Raw genomic sequence first — 22,349 nt, forward strand, 5'->3', positions numbered from 1 at the left:
TATTATAAAATGAAATTTTTATTTTTGTCACACACACACACACACACACACACACACACACAATGCGAATGATTGAGATAAAACAACGAACATTGGTTCCGAAACTCGTTATATTCTTTACCCCAACTTTTTACTATTGAAGCTTACATCACCGGGAATAATTGATTATTTATGACTTCTCAATGTCGCATGCGTATCGAGTGTGACGATCATGACATGACAAGTCTCAATAAGGTAAATGATAAAAAGTAACCGTGTTGTGAATGAATCCCTTGAATTGGCGTAGGCTGAGAATGAAGAAAAAACCACATCAGCGTTTCCCGCGGGAGATGACGAAGTGAAAGCAAACCCTCCTACAGCGGCAATGTATCCCTCGCTGGTTTATCGCAAAATGTCATTGAAACATGAAAGGTTGTTTGAGATAAAACACATACATATATATATATATATATATATATATATATATATATATATATATATATATATATATATATATATATAGGAACAAATATTAAATATACATTTATATAAAAAATTAAATTTACGGATACTAAATTTTATCGACATGCTGTACAGATAGTAAATATTTTCTGCTTTTATTTTAACATCTTAGTATAATACTTTCCAACAGAATTAATATTTTATGTAGAAAATAAAAAAAGTTGATGAATTCAGGATAATATCAGGAAAGTCAATTCGTACAATTGAATAAAAGCAAAATGTATTATAATTTATATATTTGTAGAAAGATCTATGGAATGAATACATTGTAGATAGAAACAATATATTCTTATAACTGTTATAATTATTTGAGAACGATTATATTAAGCGCGTGTATAATCGCAAGATAAATGTATGGGATTCATATCGTACGGAGTTTATACCGTTTTAATCAATTATTTTACAATAAGACAGTCGTATCTTGCTTTTATTTGTAGAAACAGATATGGAACCAGCAGGTATACGTTATACGGGCACAAAGTCTACGAAACACAATATTTCGTTAACGATTACACATCATATACTTACTTCGTAGCAGTCATTAAAATTATAGTGAACTCTTGATTTTAAATTTTAACGAACTGGTTAAAACAATTCCAGTGATTGATAAGTGAAAACTAAAGCTCTAGTCTTTTGCAGATCAATATAATACCTACAATGTAATGACAAGACAGTTGTCTAGAGATTTCAATTAAAAAATAAAATAGACTTCTCAATAAGAATATTTCATCTATCAATCTATATATATATATATATATATATATATATATATATATATATATATAATATGGATATTTTCTTTTCTTATCTATTATCAAAGGTTTCGTCAGGTACAAGCGTGTTGCAGGCTTCGAAATTGCCTGTTGTACTTCGACGATTAACCTTAATGTTCTTTCGCTTATATTAAATCGAAAATCTATCGTATCGTAATATACGAGTATAATAGAATCATGATTATATATACAACTTTGTCATACTGAAATAAATATAATACGTATCAATCGTTCAGACAAATTCCTACGTTCATCAACTTCAAAATAATAAAACGTAAAATGATACTACATTGCATCGTGAGCTTAAGTATTCGAAAAATTCGATGAGGTATATTTATTGAAACAGACTCGAATACCATATCCACAGTTAGATACACTGTATCATATCATGCGTTTTTAAAAACGTCATTAACCTGGAAACTGGAACTGAAAAGCGTTATTACTAGGGAAACCATCGTGAAATTGGAACTGAAAGCCTCCATCTTGACTGAAGAAGTGGAACATTGCGTTCGGATCCATATCTGGAAAAAGGAGATGGAAAATATATAAATACATAATATTAACAGTAATAAAATACAAAATATATAATGTATTAATTACGCTTGTGTACATAGAAAAAGGTAGAAATACCAACCTTGGAAACCACCTTCGTTATCATCTATATCATGACCACGATCATAGCGAGATCGTTTCTTAGGATCTGAGAGAATACCGTAAGCCTCTCCGACTTCTTTAAACTTCTTTTCTTGCTCTCTTTTCTCTCCTTCGCTGGCGTTAGCATGACGATCTATAAAATATAAAGTATAACGATATAAAGTCACGTTTATAATTGTATTAATTTTTCAACAAATAGTTATATTTATTCCTTACCTGGATGATGATCCAAAGCTCGTTTCCTATAAGCCTTCTTGATGTCTTCAGTAGATGCATTTTTATCAATACCCAAAATCTTATAATAATCTTTCCTTTTGGATTTCCTCAGTAGCAATTTAGCTTTTCCGAGTAACCGTTTCGTTTCTGAGAAAATTATAAAAAGATATATAAAGCATATCTTATATAATAGCACACAATCTGTTATTAATGCTTCATTATACCATATGTTGAAATTAATAAAGAAACGATTCATATATACCACGATTAGTCTTATCCATTTTACACGCTCTTTCGAAATCACGAACTGCCTCTTCAAATTCTTCGAGCTCCATATAAATACTCGCTCTTTTCAAAAGAGCTTTTAAATAATTGTCGTTGAGCTTTAGAGCTTCTGTACATTCCGCTACAGATTCATTCAACTTTCCTAACTAAAAAAGAACAACAATAAATATTTATGCAGCCCTATCAATTTTGAAAGAAAGTATGATGCAATACCTTAGCTGCAGCTGTTGCCTTATTAAAATGCAACTTAGCATTAGTCATGATATTGTGCGGATCAATTGTTAAGGCTTCATTATAAAGATTATAAGCCTCTTGATACTGTTCTCTTTTAAATGCTGCATTACCCTCTTCTTTCTTCTTCTTCAAACATTTTGCTCTCTATAATAAAAAAAAAATGTATGGAATTAATACATCATAATACTTAATATAAATTAGAAAAAAATTTTCTGTTTCTCTTCTTACTTTGTATATTTCTAATGCTTTGACGTGATCTGGTGCAAGTCGCAATACTTGTTGGAAATGTGTAAAGGCTCTATCAACATCATCTTGGAAATACAAGCACATTCCACGAATGTATATCGCCTCGGCGTTTTGTTTATCGATGTGTAAAGCATCACTGAAGTAAAATAAAATTAATATATATATTTATATGAATAAGTATTATATATATTCTCGATTTAGCGAGGCAATTTACTTTGCAATATCCTGGGCTTCCTGATATCTTCCTAAAAGAGCTAGACACTCTGCTTTGGTCAGCTTAAAACGTGTTCCAGATGTACTTATGTCACAGCAGCGATCCATGCAATATACAACCTACAGGGGACACAAAATCCAATAATTATTTAATTAACAGTTTATCGTATATGTGTGTGTGTGTGTGTGTGAATATAAAAATGTCATCAGGACAAATTGTTTACCTTACGATAATCCTTAGCACTGTAGGCAGCATCAGCATCCTTGAGGAATTTTTTTATATATTCTATGTCTTTTTGTTCTGCAGATGTTGACTCGTTATTAGAATCAAATTCGTGCAAATTTTTTAATGCGGTCTCAGCTTCTAGAATGTCTCCCAAAATCAAATAGCACTTGATCATTCTTACATACGCCTAGAAATAAATATGGACAAAAGATAAGTTTATTGGACAAAAAGTAAGTTTATTTATTTTAACAGATAGAGTGTTATTAGCATACCTTAGAAAATGTTGGCTCTAGCTCGATGCATTTTTTAGCGTCTGCCAATGCATCTCGGTATTGTCCGAGCATCATGTAACATGCTGCTCTATTACCATAGTAACGCGATACATCAGGACACAACTCTGAAACATTTTGGTTCATTATAATTACTTATAATAATAACTGTGTGAAATTCTCAAAATAGAGCTCAATATCGTTAGAAAATTAGTTTTTTTCCGTTTAACATGCTGACTGCCGAATTAATTCGTAATTTGCAATCTATAAGAGAGATTGAATCAATTATTCAATTCAATTTTTTGGAGAAAAAAAAATATTTATTGCGAGTTTCAAAAGAAAAATAAACATAATTGAATAACGTATTAAAATAATACGCTGATATAAAAATAGCATCGGGGGCAAAGTTACCTAATAGAAAGTTATAATAGAAACAGTCAATGTGTGTATTAAACCAAAAATAGTACATACTTATATAATACCGCAAGAAATACTCACCAATAACTTCATTATACCCGACCAATGCTTTCTTGTACTGTTTTTGTGAATAATGCTCATTAGCAGCTTCCTTTTTCGATTCTGCCAAACTGTAAATATTGCATATAAATAGAAACACTAATAAGTATTACATTAATAAGAAATATAACATAAAATTGTATATTACAAAGCTGATACTATATGCAGCATCAAGCATGCGCATTTTTATATGTATACAAATTTATATATAGCTCTTTCTTTTAAGGTGCGATTTCATTGACGCTAGAAACCAGCGGCAGCGTCAAGAAAATGTAGCCGGGAAAGAAGTTCAGACCGTCTCAACTTTTTAGCGTACCGCAAAATTCAACGGAACTTCTTCCCCCCCCCCCCTACATTTTCTTGACGCTGCCGCTGGTTTCTAGCGTCAATGAAATCGCACCTTTTTAATTAGACATCCCACAAGCATCTCTCTACTTTCAAAATTCAAACTTGTTGTGTCACCCTCGTTCAACCATGTCATGTTCTTGCGAATACTAATAGGTACTAGTCGGAGAATAAATAGACCACCTACGCATGTGAAAAGACAAAGCACAGTGGATATTCAAATCGTCTACGCTTCAAAGGTAGCTACAAGGGTAATTTTACAGCGAATTCCTGCGTTGCAAGGGCGATTTATAATTAAACATAGGGTCCTTCCTAGAGCTTCCTAATCCTATATCCACATGACGCAAGAGCGGACGTCGGATTACCGAGTATAACGCGACACGTGCTCTTTACAAAAGGCACTTACTCCTTGGTACTCTCCGTTGTTTCCGCGACGTTAGGTGCTGCTGGATCTGCGGCAATGTTGATCGGTTGATCGGACGACGCCATAGCCGTGTTTATCGATGAACGAAACGAGGACGGGCGACGACGGGTCGTCGTTGGTACGCACCGTGAAAACGCGCAAGGTACTCCCTGCCCTGCGTATCGCCGTCGAGACAACGAGCGGGAATTGAGAGGCTTATCACCAACGAACGCGACGAACGACATACACAAAGCGTAGCGCAATTGAACGCAATGAACCGATGGACGTGGACCAACGTCACGGTATACACTGTGCCAACGTGCTCCGTGCTCCTCCTCCTGCCTCCCTCACGCGCCAATCATCACTGATACACTGATCACACGGTGTAAGCAGGTGTATGTAAGCACAGCACTGACAAGAGAAGGATGCGTATCTTGCTTCTTCTTCTTCTTCTTCTTCTTCTTCTTCTTCTTCTGTGATTGGCCTTCAAGCAGTGCTGCTCCAAAAACGGCCAGGACGAACCACTTGTCGAATTTGAGCCGTGAGGCGTGTTTATTTTCAATTGCACTGACGCAAATATGAGCCGTGAGGCGTGTCTTTTTTCAATTGCACTGACGCGAGTATGTGTAGTTGTGTGTGTATGTCCGCGGTGTCGGGAACTCGGGTTAATGCCGTGGGTTTGTTAGGCCCAAGGAACTGCGCGGATCACTTCCCCGGCCATGCGTATCTTGCGAATGCGCACCAGCCGCCAATCGGGAACCCAGCGTCCATTCTGTCTTCTACTACGTTTATGCTGCGTTCCCACCTATACGCGTCGCGCGTCGCGTCACGACGCGCGTCATGAGTTATCCAATCAAAACGTTTTATTTTATGACGTCATTTCCGACGCAAGATCTTGTCGGAAATGACGTCGTAAAATGAAACGTTTTGATTGGATAACTCTTGACGCGGCGTCGTGACGCGACGCGCGACGCGTATAGTGGGAACGCAGCATTACGCGAGCGTTACTTCTGTAATAACTTACGATATATCACTCGGTTACGCGAAGGAATTATCGTAAGTTACTACAGAAGTAACGCTCGCGTAAACGTAGTATTCGTTTCACGTCGAATATCAAACGAAGATAGAGCGATGCTTTCAGCGCTGTGAGCGTGAATCGAACCGCAGCCCCAGCACTAATAAATAATAATTCTCGAAATCGTTCGTTATGAAACGAAAAGGTGCGTTAACTGGGTTTCCATTGGCGCTCAACTAAGAAATTCCCACCTCTTTGTCTATAAACAAATTCGTTTCATAACGAACGATTTCAAGAATAGATGTTCACGGAAAGGTTGCAACACTTTTTTTGGATGGGTTTTGGAACGCGCGAATATTTAGAGACTGCGAGCCACTGCATCTATATCTATATATAGAAATATATTTATTTAAATTAAAATATTTTTAAATTTAAAAAAATATATATATATTCTAATAATCAAGTCTTAAATTATTTCTCTTACATATTTCGCGACGTTTGGCAAGTCTATCTAGTTAAGATATAATATGAGCTAAACAATTTATTTATTTCTATACATTGTAGAATTTTGCCAAAGGACTGGAGATTCTGTAAGGTTTGATAGAAGCGGACAGTGCTGTTTGAATAAAAATGATGAATATATATAAAAAGGAGAAATTTTATTTTGCGACAAATATTCGATATTTATTACTCAGATATGATTTAATTTACGAAGATGCAGACTGTAGTAACCATCATATATATTCTTGCAAATAATAGTTATAATAGTTTGCATAAAGAAACGAGAAACGGTCTCCTTCGCGTTGCTCGCGCAAACGTATATGGCACCCTCTTCTGCTACATCATCTATTAGCAAAACAGATTTCAAAAAATCCATTCAAAAAAATGCAAACGCAAGTTAACTGGTAATTTATTCCAGGCACAATTGACGCAAGCCAACGATATACTCACTAGTTGGAAAAGGAGAACTTGCAGCTGTGGATGTAGATGTGGATTCAGCATCTGATTGTTGGATTGCCTATCTTGTACCCAACTTCATTGCCAGAAACCAACACCTCGATATCCAAAATCAGCATCACGTATCTGATAGAATAAAATATGCTTGACACTTGATTTATTTACTTATTTTAACGCAAAAAGTAAGGTGTAAATAATACCTTTCTGTGCCACTCTCGTTCACTGAAACCAAGTGATAGTTTAATATTCTGCAGATTGCATAGTCGTTCAAAATATCATCCGTGATAAGATTATTTAATTGAGTTGTCATCGTGATGAACGAGCTTAAACTCTGTCCATCGGACACTAGCAATCTGTAGCGATCGGTAGTGACACCATCCTTTATATTAACGGTCGTCGGTAGTTTTTTATAACCCTGTAAAATTATTACACAATTATTATATAAGATTGCATTCACTGAAAATTACGAAGTAGAATTATCGTCTTGCACATCCAAAGCATCAGTCCTGTGCAACATCATGATTTTTTATTACAACTAAAATGTTTGATTGACGATTGAAATATTTCTAATGTGATAGACATATATCATGAGTCATGACGCATAATATATCAAGATATAACAAACGCTTAAAGTTATATAAAAATATACATAAAAATAGACAGAAACAATTGTCCTGACTCTGCTGACTAGACCTTGCTCTGTAAAAAAAAAGTCACGCTTTCGAGATAAATAATTTTGATGCGCCGGACTTGCGAGGACGTGTGACAGATCAGAGGTGGGAATTCTGTAACTCCTTAACGAGTTTCGGTATTGCGGTATTGTTGCGCAACTTTTTTACCATATATAGTACCTGCGCAATCAATACCGAAATACGTCGTTACGAAATTACAAAATCCTGCTATTGAATTCTATATACTTACCAATATTTGAAGCACCGGTTTCTCGACGTCTGTGCCCCGCATGATTCTCTAAAACGATGAAATGTTGACTGTACGCAATAACAACATAATGCTTTCAACAGATTTACCTCCAACGCTCCTTCCGTTAAATTGTACGAATTGTACCAGACTGGCATGACTGCGGTTTATTGTCAGCGTGGTGAGAAAAGTCCTACCGATTGCTTAATTGCTTATCCAACAAAAAAAAAGCCGGCCTTATCTCCCGTTCCTCTATTTCCCGCTGAACAGTTGACACCGATGTCGAGATTGTCGAGTCGAATGTTCGAGAATCGATCAGGCACAGTATAATGCCCGTATCACACTAGCGATTGGCGATTGCGTCTGCGTTTGCGTCTACGTCTTTTGACCAATCAGAACGGAAATCGCGAATCGCAATCGCCAGCAGCTACTTTCTGATTGGTCAAGAGACGTAAACGCAAACGTAGATGCAATCGCCAATCGCTAGTGTGTGATACGGGCATAAGGCCGAGTTTCCACTGAGCGCGTCACGCGTCGCGTCATCCATTGCAACCAATCAAAACATCTTATATACTACGTTTACGCGAGCGTTACTTCTGTCGTAACTTACGATATTATCACTCGTTACGCGGAATAAATTATCGTAAGTTACTACAAAATCCCGTTTTCGCGAAGGAATTATCGTAAGTTATACAAAAGTAACGCTCGCGTAAACGTAGTATTATTTTATTACATTTACTACGTTTACGCGAGCTTTACTTCTGTAATAACTTACGTAATTCCTTCGCGTAAACGAGATTTTTCTTTGCGTAAACGGGATTTTGTAGTAACTTACGATTATTTACTCCGCGTAAACGAGTAAATTATAGTAAGTTACTGCAGAAGTAACGCTCGCGTAAACGTAGTATGCGTCGTAATTAGCGCGCGGGACGTTTTGCCGCGTTTTCCGTCGAAGACCAAAGAAATTTAAATTCTCGCGTAAACGCGCGTATTGACGAGACGCGTGACGTCACCGAGGCCAATCGATAATCGCCGCGCGAAATCGACGCCTCTCTCTCCCTGCCTTACCGGTCGCGCGGGCGACAGGTGTGACGTCACACGTTGACCGTCCCGCGATGCGTATCGGGAAACACGGGAAGCCTGCCATCTTGAATGGCATGGCTCGGCTATACAGTGCGCGATGAAGGAGACATGCGAGCTTTAACGCGGACGTTACGCTGGTATTACGCTGCGTCGGCATCCGCGTGAGATTCAACGACGTCCGTGACGCGAGAAGGCACTTCCCCAGCTCCACGCGATGGAGGCGGTGAAGGCGTTCAACGCGGAGGTAAGCAACACCCCGGGGTCCCTCCGCTCGTGTACGCGCACCGTCTTAGAGGTCACCGTCGTAGGGGCAGCTCTCCCTTCTCTTTGGCGCTTCGCCCTCGCGATCAGCTTGGCTTGTCCTACCTCGCCTCGTATCTGAATCTCGCGCGAAGATCGCGGCTGCGCTTGCGACCAGAGAAAAAATTAACTCCGATGCGTCGCCTCCCCTGAATATGCTCCCTAATTGTAGCTCCGTTCGATCTCGACGAAAGGGTTTCCTCTCGCCGGAGGGATATACAGTTCGCCGAGATTGTCCGAGAGAAATTGCCATCGCGACAAAAGCTCCACGGTCCCCCTCGTGGCCTGGCGCGGGGGGCTCGTTTTCGAGGAGCACTTTTGCACAATTTCGATCGAATGAGTAACCGTGATTTTGTCGAGCGAATCTAGCTGTATTTCTGAATCGTGAGACGATAAAACACGAATGTGTACACGCGCGATGTTTTGATTTATATGTTCAATACTGTGTTACGCTTGCTACACCGTATACTTTAATAGAATGCATTAGTCGCAGCTTTAGGCGGCGCAAGCTCAGAGATACTTTGATATTTACTTTCTATCGGAGTGCAGTCTTCATATAGCTATGTTTAAATTTAGGTATCATTTATTAGTTCTTGCTAAATTTATTGCTTCTTTAGAAAACAGCATTAATTTTGATATATCTTACAGCTCTCTGCTCTCTACGAGGTCAAACCCCCCATCTCAAAAGCCAAAATGAATTCGCTTACACGGGGAGCCATCAAAGCAATAAAATTCTACAAACATGTTGTACAAAGCGTGGAAAAATTCATTCAAAAAGTAAGTGTACCTATTCGAATGCTTTTTCTTAAGATATTACATACGTGGGTGTATCTAATTTGCTTCGTTCTGTTTCTAGTGCAAGCCCGAGTACAAAGTACCAGGGTTGTATGTGATAGATTCAATTGTTCGACAATCTCGACATCAGTTTGGGATGGAAAAGGATGTGTTCGCTCCGCGATTTGCGAAAAATATGCAGACGACGTTTCTCAATCTTTTGAAGTGTCCGCAGGAGGATAAAAGCAAAGTTATACGTGTATTAAATCTTTGGCAAAAGAACGCAGTTTTTCCACCAGAAGTTATTCAACCACTTTTTGATCTGGCAGACCCAAACCATCCAATACATAAGGAACAGACAGTAAATAGCAATGGTAAATATTACGTAATACAGAATGAACAAAAATATTCCAAATTAATAAACGATATAAATATGTAACTTGAAATACACACGGCGCCCGCGCGCGCGCGCGCGCGCGCGCACACACACACACACACACACACACACACACACACACACATATATATACATACATATGGAAAATGTCTATATTTTAAAACGTTTCATTATTCTAGGTACATTAAATGCATCGTCTGGAAATAATCTAAGTAATGTAAGCGCGGTCACTAAGACTCCACCATCTGCAATTAAAAACGCTGTGAAGGATCCCAAACTATTTCCATCCGGAAAAACGATCGATCCAGTATGGTTAGCACAAACAAAAATGGAAGCAGCAGTCAATGCAAATAAACTTTTGGTAATATTATTACATATGTTTATATTATGCGCGTTTATATTATTATATTTATATTTGCTTAAAACTTATTGAATTTTATTGTTTCCTACGCAGAATCAATCCAATTCCGGTCAGATGGATTCCTCTCTTTTCGACCAGTTACAACATTTACAGCAACTACTTTTGAAAAAGGATGCTTCAAACGAACCAAAGAGTTCCGTCAAGTTTGATAAAAAATTGTTAGATTTTGATTACGGCGAAGAAGAAGATGACGATGTTGTTGTTACTAATTCTCCAAACACAGCTGCCTCAACCAATACCCAGCACAATGCAGTTTCAACAAACAGCAGTTTAGAGAGCCTTGGACTGTTACTTGCAAATCCAGAGGTACTTGTCAAGTACCAAAAGTTAATAGCAATACTAAAGGATAATATAATCATTCAATGTATTGTGTCATTTAAAGGTTTTGAGACAATTACAAACTTTACAACAAACCATGCAAAGCAATGCATCCTCCTCACAACTTGAAATGGAAGAAAAGATGCGCAAGCTGCAACAAATGAAACAGCAGGAAGAAGAATTCGATAAGCATTTAGCACAAACTGTTTCTGTAAATTGTTCAGATAATTTTTATTAATTTTTTATATATCACGATTGTTTTACATCAATTTTTTTCTTTTATTTCAGAACCTTCCATTTGCATCTGAATGCGAATTAAAACCTTCTGATATTTTAAAACCAAACACACAAAGTTACGCATCAAATATGAACAGCAATGTAATGCAAGATATGAGCCAGCCACCACCTGGTTACCCGCCAGCTCTGTCATACGCTTCGCAGGCTTTATCAAGTATTCGACAAATGAATCAGTCCACGCACCAAAATCAAAAAAGTCCATTAATTGATGAACGACAAGAAACACAAGATTATTCCGGGTAAATATATTATAATTCAATTAATCATAATATAATTCAAGCTTTATCTCTTATGATGGTTATTTTTTTTTATAGGAACAGTATCAGACGTGATAGCAGCAGTGTAGAAATTGTAAACTGTGAAAACACGAGTTCCCAAAGTAGATCGCCAGAACGGTATCGACATCATAGTCGATCCCGATCTCCACGGCACAGAGATAGAGATAGAGATCGAGATAGAGATAGAAAATCTCGATCTAGAAGCAGGTCAAGACGAAGAAGGTAATTAGGCTAAAAGGAGCATTAAATCAAATTGATTGTCTTTATAATTGAAGTTTTAGATATATTAAATATAGGAAAATAAAGATCATTACACACAAATAATTGATCTGTATTTTTGTGCCATTAATTTTATACTACATATATATTTTCTCTTTCTTAGATCTCGGTCAAGAGACAGGGGTCGTGATAGAAAACGTGATGATAGTCGAGAAAAGATGACAGAAGAAGAGCGGGAGAAGGATAGGGAGCGACGCAAACGCGGTTTGCCGCCGATAGTTAGAGATAAATTAAGTGGTATGTATATTGTGAAAGTGAAGAGGATCTCCTTTGTTCTCTCATAAATCAGAAAAGTAGGAAAAAATGAAACCCACGTTTTTGCAGTTTGCAGTACAACACTTTGGGTAGGACATTTGTCAAAACTTGTACATCAAGAAGAATTGTCCGACACATTTGGAGAGCTTGGTGATATCGTTAGCATTGATTTAATCTCGCCAAGAGGTTGCGCTTTTATATGTATGAACAGAAGGCAGGATGCATATCGAGCACTAACGAAATTGAAAAATCAAAAAATGCAAGGCAAAGCTATTACGGTAATTAACAAATACTTATAACAAATCTCTTATGTAATAACTGAATAAAGTCGAGAATTCTTTGACATTTCTATTTTTACTTTAATTTTACAGTTAGCATGGGCACCTGGTAAAGGAGTGAAAGGCAAGGAATGGAAAGACTACTGGGAAGTAGAGCTAGGCGTCAGTTACATCCCTTGGAATAAATTAAACAACATTACCGATCAAGAATTGGAGTTACTGGAAGAAGGAGGAATGATAGACGAAGACACATTACCTCCCCATTTGAAAGGTACATTTTTTCAATGTGTACATACATATAGAGAGCAAATTAATACCTACACAGAAAGTAGATAATTGGAAGAGAGTAGTTTAATAAATTATGTATCAGTTTTTTAAAAGGCAAGTTTTTATATAGTTTTTATATGGTTACACATATAAATTAAGGTGACATGTAACTTGATTGAACTTGCGAAATTAAAATTACAGTTTTCAAATTGAAATCCGATTATAAGTCGGATTGAAAGAAAACTGAATAATTTTATTTTGATGAAGATATTGTCAATTCTGGTATTAAAATAATTTACGATATTTTGCTTTAAAAAAAAGATATATTTATATAAGATATATATACATTATATTACATGTCGTGATTAATAATAAATTCTAAAATACATTTTTCTTTTTTATGCTACAGGAAAACTGAAACACACCGGCACGAGTGCGGATGTCCTGCAACAACAATTGCATCTGCAACAGCAAGCAATGGTTGCCGCTGCAAACGCTGGTGCTCCTATTCCCACTTTAACGGACGGTATCGTTAATGTCATCCAGTCGTCGGCTAATTCACAGCAACAGCAGCAGCAACAGCAACAATTAGTCGACACTAGTCAACCGCCACCAATCAGACCACCGACATCGGCTGCGCTATTGCCTCCTCCGAACACGCAGTTGCAAATGATGCCCCCAGCATTTACGATGCCAGGAGTGCCACGTGAGTTTATAGCATTTATGGTTTCTTGAATTCAATTTTTTCTGATGAATGTTTAGACCAGATTTTGCAAGTACAGATGCGATATATAATAGGTCTGTTTTCTATTGCCGCACTGCTGAACTAGTGCACACTGGTGCAATAAGTTAGAGTGGGACAAGTATATTTTGTTTTACTCTAACTTACTATAGACCTCTTAAAATAGACCTCTAGTCTCTAGTGTATAACTACTCACAGCATTATATTTTATTTAGGCTTTTTTATACACAAGCTATTATTTATATATGTATATTTTTTTTTCTTTACATAGGTTGTACATGCTTTATAAAAAAAATATTTTTTTTACAACAAACGTCTTTATAATGTTATATGCTACGATAAGATGAGAATATTGAAATTTATAAAATATATAGTAATAATTCCTAATTTATTAGGATACACAAATGCAAATTATAAGATGATACAGTAGTTACGGTTTCTAGCAAAGTATCTGACAGTTCTGAGATGTCACGAATCTTATACAGGAATGATTAGTCACATGGGCCTACAAATGACGCATGGATTAATGCCGAATGTTCCGATTGGAGTGCCGCCACCTAACATGCAGAGTCTGTTGGGACCACCCGGCATGATGCAGACCATGTTGACACCCTCAGTAAACCCGCCATTTGGAGCAGGTGTTGGCGTAAGTTTATTGACACAAATTCCACTGCCCGCACCTGCAGCGCCTTCGGATAAGCCAAACTCCACTGGTATGTATAGTTCTTTACCATTAGTTAATAATTCAAAAAATCTCTAAGATATTGCCAATAAACACATTATTTGTTTATAACTATATACGAAGTATTTATATCACAATATAGTATATCGAAGACTGAATTTTTATTTTTTTGTTAAATATGAACAAAAATGTAATAGCTTATATGATTAGTAAACAAATTAAAAGAATGTAAGTATAACAAAAATTGATGAATAAAATTTCAGTCAAGATATACGTATAATTAAAATTTGTATAAAAGTTACATCCATTATTACAAATTGAATCTTGACTCATACCTTTGTACTTTCTATGAACTATTAACTTTAAGAACGAAATAATAATCGAATATTTTTCTATCTTGACTGAGATTTAAACAAATAATACTTGTATACGTATAAAAAAAAAATAGAAGTAATCGGAATTATCAGCGCTAATTAATATTAGTACAATCATGTATTCTGAGATCTAATTTCAATTGAACCCGCGACGATACTTAATAAGTTTTACCGTCCCAGCAAAGTTGGCTAATCGAAGCCAAACAGGATACGAGATCCTGAACATTACAGGTATGCCGCACAACGTTCCACCGATTGGAGTACCGCCGCCTACGACGGAGACGAGTATGCCGAACTTGCCAATGTTACGGCAACCATACGGAGTGGGTCCGGCGCCACCAATGCAGATGCAACTACCTCAACAACAGCACCACTCGGACGATATGGACGTGGAGATGGAGGACGCGATGCCGCAAAGTTTGAGCAGCAACTTGCCTAAGGACAAGCCGAATCTCAGTGATCAGTTGATCGCGGCGATGAATATAAGCGGCGGTGTGAACGACTGTCGTCTGGAGAACGATCAATCTCGCGAGTATAAGGAACGAGAACGCGATCGGGAGAACAGGGAAAGAAGAGACAGGGGTGATCGAGATCGCGGGGATCGCATGGATATCAATGAGTGCAGGATGGATCGTGGCAGGGACAGAGGAAGGGGACGGGATCGTGGTCGGGATAGACGGAGGGACGGTCGCGACGGTCGCGAGAGAGAGAGGGACGAGAGACGCGATCGGGACAACCGTGAGAGCCGAGAAAGCCGGGAGAGTAGCACCAGACACTCGGAGGGACCGAGTGTGCAGAATCAAAACGTCCAGGAAGGCGAGGGCATGGCGAAGAAGGAGGGCAAGCCCAGTCTAGCTGATCGATTGCGACAATTAGCCGACGGAACGTTACCATTGGATGACCGGATGGACCGGAACATGCGTGGTAACCGATCCGAGCGAAGCAACGAGCGGAACGACAGAAACTTCGAAGAAAGTCCCGGAGGCGCAGCGGCACGACGGCCACCTGGCGACATGCCGATCTCGTTGATGGATCTACCTAAGTTCGGAGTGCTACCTCCGGAGCGAACAGATTTCCCGCGAGGACCGGATTTCCGGCCCGGGCCGCCGGACGCACGCGAGTTTCCGCAACGCGGCCTGCCCGATCGGCCTGATCGGCAAAATTTTCCGCTGCGCGGTGGGCCAAGGGCTTCGCAGATGGACGACTTCCTGGATCCCAGGATGCAGCCTGGCATATTCCCGGAGGAGTACGAGAGCAGACTGGGCCACAATGGGCCCCGACCTGACGACTTTCCCCCGAGCAGGCTAGGCCCGGCTCGCGACGAGTTTGAGCGACCGGAAGTGCGTGCTCGCAGACCGTCCGTGGACGAGTACGAACGCGAGCGTTTCGAGTACGAGATGAGACGCGAGGGATTTGATCCACGAATGCAAGACGGCTTCGATCTCAGAGGTCACAACGAGCGCTCCGACTTCGATCTTCGTAGGAGAGAATTTTTTGGTGGCCCAATGGAACCTGTGTTCGGAATGCCGCCTTTAATGGGACCAAAAGGACCGAGAGGACCGGTTGGCCCTGAAGGATTTGGACCGCGTGGAGCAAGGGGACCTGGTAAGATACGAATTTCTTCTCACTTTCTTCATCATTGTTTGATATTGTTTCGTATTAGAGAATGCTATTTATTGTCTAGGATGTTATTAAGTGCATTTAGTGCGTCATATTTCTTTTTGCAAACTGAAATCTTGTCCAATCAACTTTAGTTTTATAATCCTGGGTGAATCTTGATTTATTCTAAAGATTCAAAATAATAATTGTTCCACGTGATTGGCAACTACATACATAACTTGGAGGTCCAGAGAGCCGTTTTACGCAGATTATGCATTTAAAATCCGTATGTAGGATGAGGGATCAAACCTGAGACTCGCCAATTATGACACCACCATTCCTATACGGAGGCACGTGACATCCTAAATAATTCTTATAGAAAATATTAAAGTTTTGATATCTGTATTTTGACAGAACAGCCAATATTAATATTAGAATTTGATATTATATCGTGGACAATCGGTCAGTTTAACTTGATATATAGCCTTAGTTCGTTATCTATTTTCAATATTTTCCTAATATAATGTATTACATTCACTTGGAATATAGAGACACTAATCATTTGGAAATGATGAATGTATATTTATTGTAAAATACTTAAATTATTAAGAATATTCAAATTTACTACAAAAATATAGTAAATGCGGCATAATAATCAAATTTTTTGAATTTGGCCTTAATTAAGAAAAGAGAAGAGAGAAAAAAAAGAGGAATAATAACTAAATATTGTTCCAACAGGAACTTTATATTTCTTATTACATAAAATGTGTAATATCGGTTCCTGTGTTCACATACGCATGTATTGCATGACACAACTGTAATCATAAACTTTTAACGAACTTATATCAATGCTTATACATAATAACAATAATTATATTTATGACTCTCTGTATGAATTTCTGGATGTTAGTTCGTTTATTTAATTTCTTCGCTCTGTGAGATTTACATATTTAAAAAATACGTAAAATACGATATATAAAATGAACGAAGATCTATTTTATTAATTACAGCGTGGCAAATATGATTATGTTCTCGCTTCGTGCGTGTATCACTTTGCCGTGTCTTTTGTAGGTCCGCTGATGTTCCATTTACGTGGTATGGGTCCGAGAGGTATGAGGCCCGGGATGAGGCCGCCGTTCGCACCTCGAGGTCCACCGTTCGATCCCAGAGAAGCGGACTCTTTCTTCCGACCTCCGTTCGATGAAATGCGCGGTCGTCCAGGACCGCACGTCCGACCACCGTTCGGTCCGATGGGCCCACCAGCGATGCATGGACCAGACGGTCCGTGGAGAAATCAGGAGGCCGGTGGACCGTCGCCCGCGTCATGGTCCGGACAGGAAGGACCCGAAGGACATGCGCAACGTGAGAATCATCTCCCCCGGGACAAGCAAAAATTAACGAAGCACCAGGACTATAAAAATATATCCGAGCGGGAGAACCGCAACCGAAATCGTAAATCCAGATGGGGTAATGTTAGCCCGCCACTGACGGACGACGTGGACGAGATGCCGTCGGAGGAGGCCGAGAGTCTAGTAGAGACATCGGATGGCGGGGAACTAGTGGCGAAGAATAGCTTTGACGTTTCATCCTCGGCCATCGATCAGCAGAGTCTTCTGATGCAAAAGAAACAAGATGAGTCGACAATTCACGAGCAGGATGTGATGCATAGTGACAGAGAAAATGAGTTTGCGAGTATGCCAAACGATAAGGGCATCGACGAGATTAGCTATAAAAATGACAAGGATCAGGCCAGTACCTTCGAAATTGGTGCGGATCATTTCTCCAGCAACGATTTAACGTTAAAGCAGCGGGGTGAAGAGGAACAGTGTGAATACGAAGCACCCATTCCAGCTGAAGATTCAGCGCAACAACATGTGGTACAATCGATCGAACAAATAGGGCACGTCAGTGAAAATCATAGTGAGCAATCAGTGGAACAGCAAGTGGATTCGTTGTAAAGGACAGAGAGGAAGGAAAGGAAGGAAAAGATCAATATTGGGAAAATTACCAAAGTAAAGTATAGAGAATCTTCAGGCAGATTCGTGTAAAATATCGTTTAAATCGATGTACATAGAGTCGTGCTACAGCGAGAGCGAGAGAGAGGGAGAGAGTGAGAGAGAGAAAGAACGAGCGAGAGAAAGAGAGGGAGAGAGAAACAAAAGTGAAAATTCGATTTTACAGACTCAGAATTATCGCACTCTGGAGTGGTGGGGGAGCCGTTGGGTCCAGTGAGTTGTTTTGAGTATCTGTCAGTCGTCAGAATATTCAATTGTTGACTCTCGTGTAAGTCTTAATCAAGATTTCTTCCCAACTGAAATCTGCTGCTTAGATAATTGCTGTGATAGAGTGAACACAGGACCTGTTTACCCGTGTAGAGGTATATACAGAGATTCAATTCTTAGTCAAAATTCTTTTATCATAATTTACTTTTTTCCTCTTCTTTATTTTTTAAATGTTGAATAACGATCGCGAACGACGCGTAGTTTTGCATATATCTGTATATGCATATATGTATATTCAAACGTATATATAGACACATTTAAAAGAATTCCATCATTGCCATTTATACGAGATAAATCTCCAGTCAATCTTTTTGTAGTTTTATTAAGAACTTTCCTGTATAGTTAATTTCGAATCATCCATCGGGCATTGTATAGCGAGAGTATCGTACCTCATGTCCTTTTGGTGAGGATTAATTTATTGAATTGTACATACTTTTATATTTTCGTAGCAGAACAAATGAATGAATATAATGTGCTGATTGCCATTGCTCAATCAAAGAAAGAAAAAGAATAAATATTTTATATATAACGTCTTTGATAACAAAAGAAAGATGGCCTTGTTATTCCGATATACGCGCGTAGCTCCCAATCACAAACAAAATGAAAACGACAGACTAAGTCTACACGTGTATAATATACGAATTATATTTCTAGGCATCTGCAGAGAGACATGTACATAACACAATTCAGAATATTTCTCTTTTTAATCGTGATCTTGTTATCGGTTGTGTGAAATTAGCTTATCCCTCGCTTGAATTCTACGTAATCGAATAATTCAAATGACCCGGCTCTACGGTCAACTAACTCACGGCACAAATTCATTTCATTCTGCATAAGGAGATTTAAAGTAAATCTGTTCGAGTGTAAGAGCGAGAATGGTTACATAAAAGTACGATGTATCCCACGCGTACACGCGCTTCCATGTAACTTACACACACATTTACACACACACACACGCACACACACACGTACAGACAACTTAGTTCCTGTGTTCACATACGCATGTATTGCACGGCGCAGCGATGGAAGACACGTGCTTGCGCTCAAACTGAGTGACAAGTGCAAGGTATTGTTCCCAATTTCTTTCACATACCGTTAGTCGAGAAATGTGACACAAGATGATTAAAAGAGCCACTGCTTGGCCGCCACCACTCCAGGATGAAACTCATCGATACATATGCTACCCATTAATTATTGTGTATCTTTAACGATTAGAATAATTGCTTACGGCTAAGAGATGGTATTAAGGGAGAACGACTTCCAAAGTTGAAATGTCCGATCGTGTTCCAGTTGTTGGACTCGTCAACTGAAACCGACTCTTTGATTCTGAAACGTTAATATTAGACGTTCACTTCGCGCCTTTGATGATGAATAAAAAAAAAACTGGATTGTTAAGAGATAATCGTGGTAGACTTTCTAACGAGCCGTTAAAAATAGGATATGATAGCATTATTTCGACGCGTATAACGACAATGTTTGATATTTTCACGTTAGAACGCATGTATGTCTATTTCTTTGCTTTGAGCTTACTTTACTATAAGTTTCGTTTTACGATCATATATTCATATATGTGAATCCATGAACAAAAAAAAAACAGCAACTGTATTTAAGAGCGTATACTTAATATGAACATAAATATAAATTGATAAAATATTCTTTCTTTTCACTAATAGCATGCTGGTACTTAACGTAATTTTCAACACATAATGTCCACATATTTTGTTGACAAATTTTATAATATCCTGATATATTGTAACACATAAAAGATTAGAAAATTCTGTAAAGTGTATTGCGCAGATAACAATGTGCTCTGACAATTGTTTATATCCATATCTTATATTTGCTTTTTCGATTAATTTCTTTATAAACTGTTGTAGTGCAAATATCATAAACAGTTTTCGAAATGATTATGAGTAACGCGTACGCAAGTGAAGAATTATTAAGACAAACCGAACATTGTTATTATTCATTTAATGTATAGTTACATTTGCTTCCAATTCATGTAACACATTAAAGATGCATTGTAATCATAAGTTTCACGGATGTAAATTTTAAAAAAAATTTTTGAAACGAGAGCAAACCTGGAGTGGTGCGCGGCACTACATTCTAGGATTTTATACATATATTGGAATGAGATTACAAATTTTTAATCTGACCGTAATGTGGAACTTCTTGAGGCATGTTATGTTTCCTCGTGTTTAACATTACTTCCAAACTTGAGGGAGATAGTATTTTAATTTTTTGAAAAGTGTTTTACGTGTTTTTTTAAAATTACATATATATAATTATATATACTATATATATATATATATATATATATATATATATATATATATATATATACACAATTAAAAAGAATGTCTTTGCAATAGACACCTTTTTTTTTAGTTTGTCAATTTAGTTGATCTCTTTATTCTTACTTATATATCTCTTTAAGATAATAAAGGATTATTATATATACTGTTTTTTAACAATATCTGTAATATTGTACATATAGATTAATTTCTTGATTTTTAAGCTTATTTTTCTCAGAAACGAGATGTATAAAAAGATTTTATCGTATATTTTTATCTTATTTTTGCACGAGGAATCATCCTTTTTAACTTGCACACCATTTTAAATATATTTTATATATAAAATATTTTATTTTATAAGATTATTTTATAAAATATTTTAAATTTCTTTTTTATTTCAAAGAAAACATGAAATTACTTCTTAAATGTATTGCTATTGCACCATGAGCATGTTATATAATACGTTTTCAAAAAAGTTGTGTACATACTATTCAACTGTTTGAAAATTATTTGTTAAATTTATATACGTACAGAATACCATAAATTGCAAAACTAATAAACAAAAATTCAACTTTGTCATTATTGATAAAATCATATTTTGTAACAAGTTAATTTGCTGTCTTTCAATTTTTATGCTCTGATATAATTAATTTGATTTGTTAAGTAACTAATTTGTACATAATTATAAAATAATTAAGCATTGATTAATAACTTGAATTAATAGTTTAAACAAATTTCATTTAGTCACGATTCTTTATATTTTTTATTTAACGAAGTCAGTGGATTGATTGATCATAAAATAATCGTAAGATTGTGTTTTGCCATATATAAATAAAATTTCAATATTTACTTTATTAATATTTAACCATAGAACGCATGAGAGGGGTCGATTTCGACCCCAGGCGAACTTTGAACTACGCTCCTGAGCTAGCGAGTGACATTATCGACTCAGGACCTGAACCATTTTTCACTAACTAAACTTGAGTAAAATTAAATTTACCGCATACCATTCTCTTCGTTATTAAAAAACGAAGAAATTCATGTAGGTTTAAAGGCCCTTTATTTCTGTAGGACCGGTTTTACGATCAAATAAAGCGTGGGGTCGATATTGCCCCCAGTCATGCGTTAGAAGGTCAAAAAAATGATACATGCGTTCTAGGGTTAATATCCTATTAGCGTTATTGATATTCAGATATCTAGGAAATATTACTCATTTTAATATTATTTAATTGAATACGAAAGTATTCATAGAAAAAGGATATTAAACAGGATAGGAATCGCGAAAACTAAAAAACAAAGTACTCTTTGATAAATTGTAACTTTTCTCTAATAAGAGTTTGATTTAGAGAGCCCTAATATTGTAAAATTATAATGTTAAATATTCATTTTTGTATTCCACCTTTTTGTGCGGAATCCTCCTGTATGATTTAATGTTACATACAGGCAATATGAAACTGCACCTATGATAGGTAAGTATTAATAGATTAGATAACTTTTGTAATGATAATTGCATAGAAAATAAATAAGAGAGATTAACACATACGCCTAAGTATTTTTCAAACTCTTCCAAATTTTTATGTTGGCGATTACTTGACTATTTGCTCCAGATCGTAAAATATATGGATACCTACAGATCACAACCACAAGCAAAACGGCAC

General features: G+C 37.2%; 3 protein-coding genes across 5 annotated transcripts; 1 reads left to right on the plus strand and 2 right to left on the minus strand.

The window, feature by feature from the left end:
• Positions 1–720: 720 nt before the first annotated feature.
• Tpr2 (Tetratricopeptide repeat protein 2) lies at positions 721–5,604 on the minus strand. The gene is made up of 11 exons (XM_077423362.1): positions 4,885–5,604; positions 4,116–4,204; positions 3,621–3,745; positions 3,347–3,535; positions 3,124–3,242; positions 2,892–3,045; positions 2,643–2,807; positions 2,407–2,575; positions 2,145–2,291; positions 1,909–2,061; positions 721–1,795 (listed from the first exon to the last, which is right to left on the minus strand). Exons 1-11 carry the CDS (start codon positions 5,124–5,126, stop codon positions 1,683–1,685), a joined length of 1,665 nt encoding a protein of 554 aa, XP_077279488.1. The 5' UTR covers positions 5,127–5,604; the 3' UTR covers positions 721–1,682.
• A 932-nt stretch (positions 5,605–6,536) lies between these two features.
• Positions 6,537–8,045, minus strand: LOC143905027 (replication protein A 70 kDa DNA-binding subunit-like). 2 transcript variants are annotated; one of them, XM_077420125.1, is made up of 5 exons: positions 7,882–8,042; positions 7,775–7,822; positions 7,054–7,268; positions 6,848–6,979; positions 6,537–6,742 (listed from the first exon to the last, which is right to left on the minus strand). In XM_077420125.1, exons 1-4 carry the CDS (start codon positions 7,927–7,929, stop codon positions 6,892–6,894), a joined length of 399 nt encoding a protein of 132 aa, XP_077276251.1. In that variant the 5' UTR covers positions 7,930–8,042; the 3' UTR covers positions 6,537–6,742; positions 6,848–6,891. The 2 variants fall into 2 exon arrangements, with proteins under 2 accessions (XP_077276251.1, XP_077276258.1); XM_077420132.1 differs by lacking the exon at positions 7,775–7,822 and having other exon boundaries at positions 7,882–8,045.
• Positions 8,046–8,839: 794 nt separating this feature from the next.
• Isha (Insulator su(Hw) mRNA adaptor) lies at positions 8,840–22,317 on the plus strand. Of its 2 annotated transcripts, none has more exons than XM_077420090.1 (15): positions 8,840–9,098; positions 9,803–9,931; positions 10,011–10,302; positions 10,505–10,686; positions 10,780–11,052; positions 11,129–11,275; positions 11,353–11,600; positions 11,676–11,861; positions 12,022–12,155; positions 12,243–12,451; positions 12,545–12,722; positions 13,128–13,424; positions 13,946–14,173; positions 14,724–16,121; positions 17,187–22,317. In XM_077420090.1, exons 1-15 carry the CDS (start codon positions 9,069–9,071, stop codon positions 18,071–18,073), a joined length of 4,818 nt encoding a protein of 1,605 aa, XP_077276216.1. In that variant the 5' UTR covers positions 8,840–9,068; the 3' UTR covers positions 18,074–22,317. The 2 variants fall into 2 exon arrangements, with proteins under 2 accessions (XP_077276216.1, XP_077276225.1); XM_077420099.1 differs by having other exon boundaries at positions 8,842–9,098; positions 14,748–16,121.
• The last annotated feature ends 32 nt before the right edge of the window (positions 22,318–22,349 follow it).

The sequence above is a fragment of the Temnothorax americanus genome, unplaced genomic scaffold, assembly GCF_048541705.1.
Source record: "Temnothorax americanus isolate GAGA-0224 unplaced genomic scaffold, ASM4854170v1 Scaffold11, whole genome shotgun sequence".
Classification (NCBI taxonomy): Eukaryota; Metazoa; Arthropoda; class Insecta; order Hymenoptera; family Formicidae; genus Temnothorax; species Temnothorax americanus.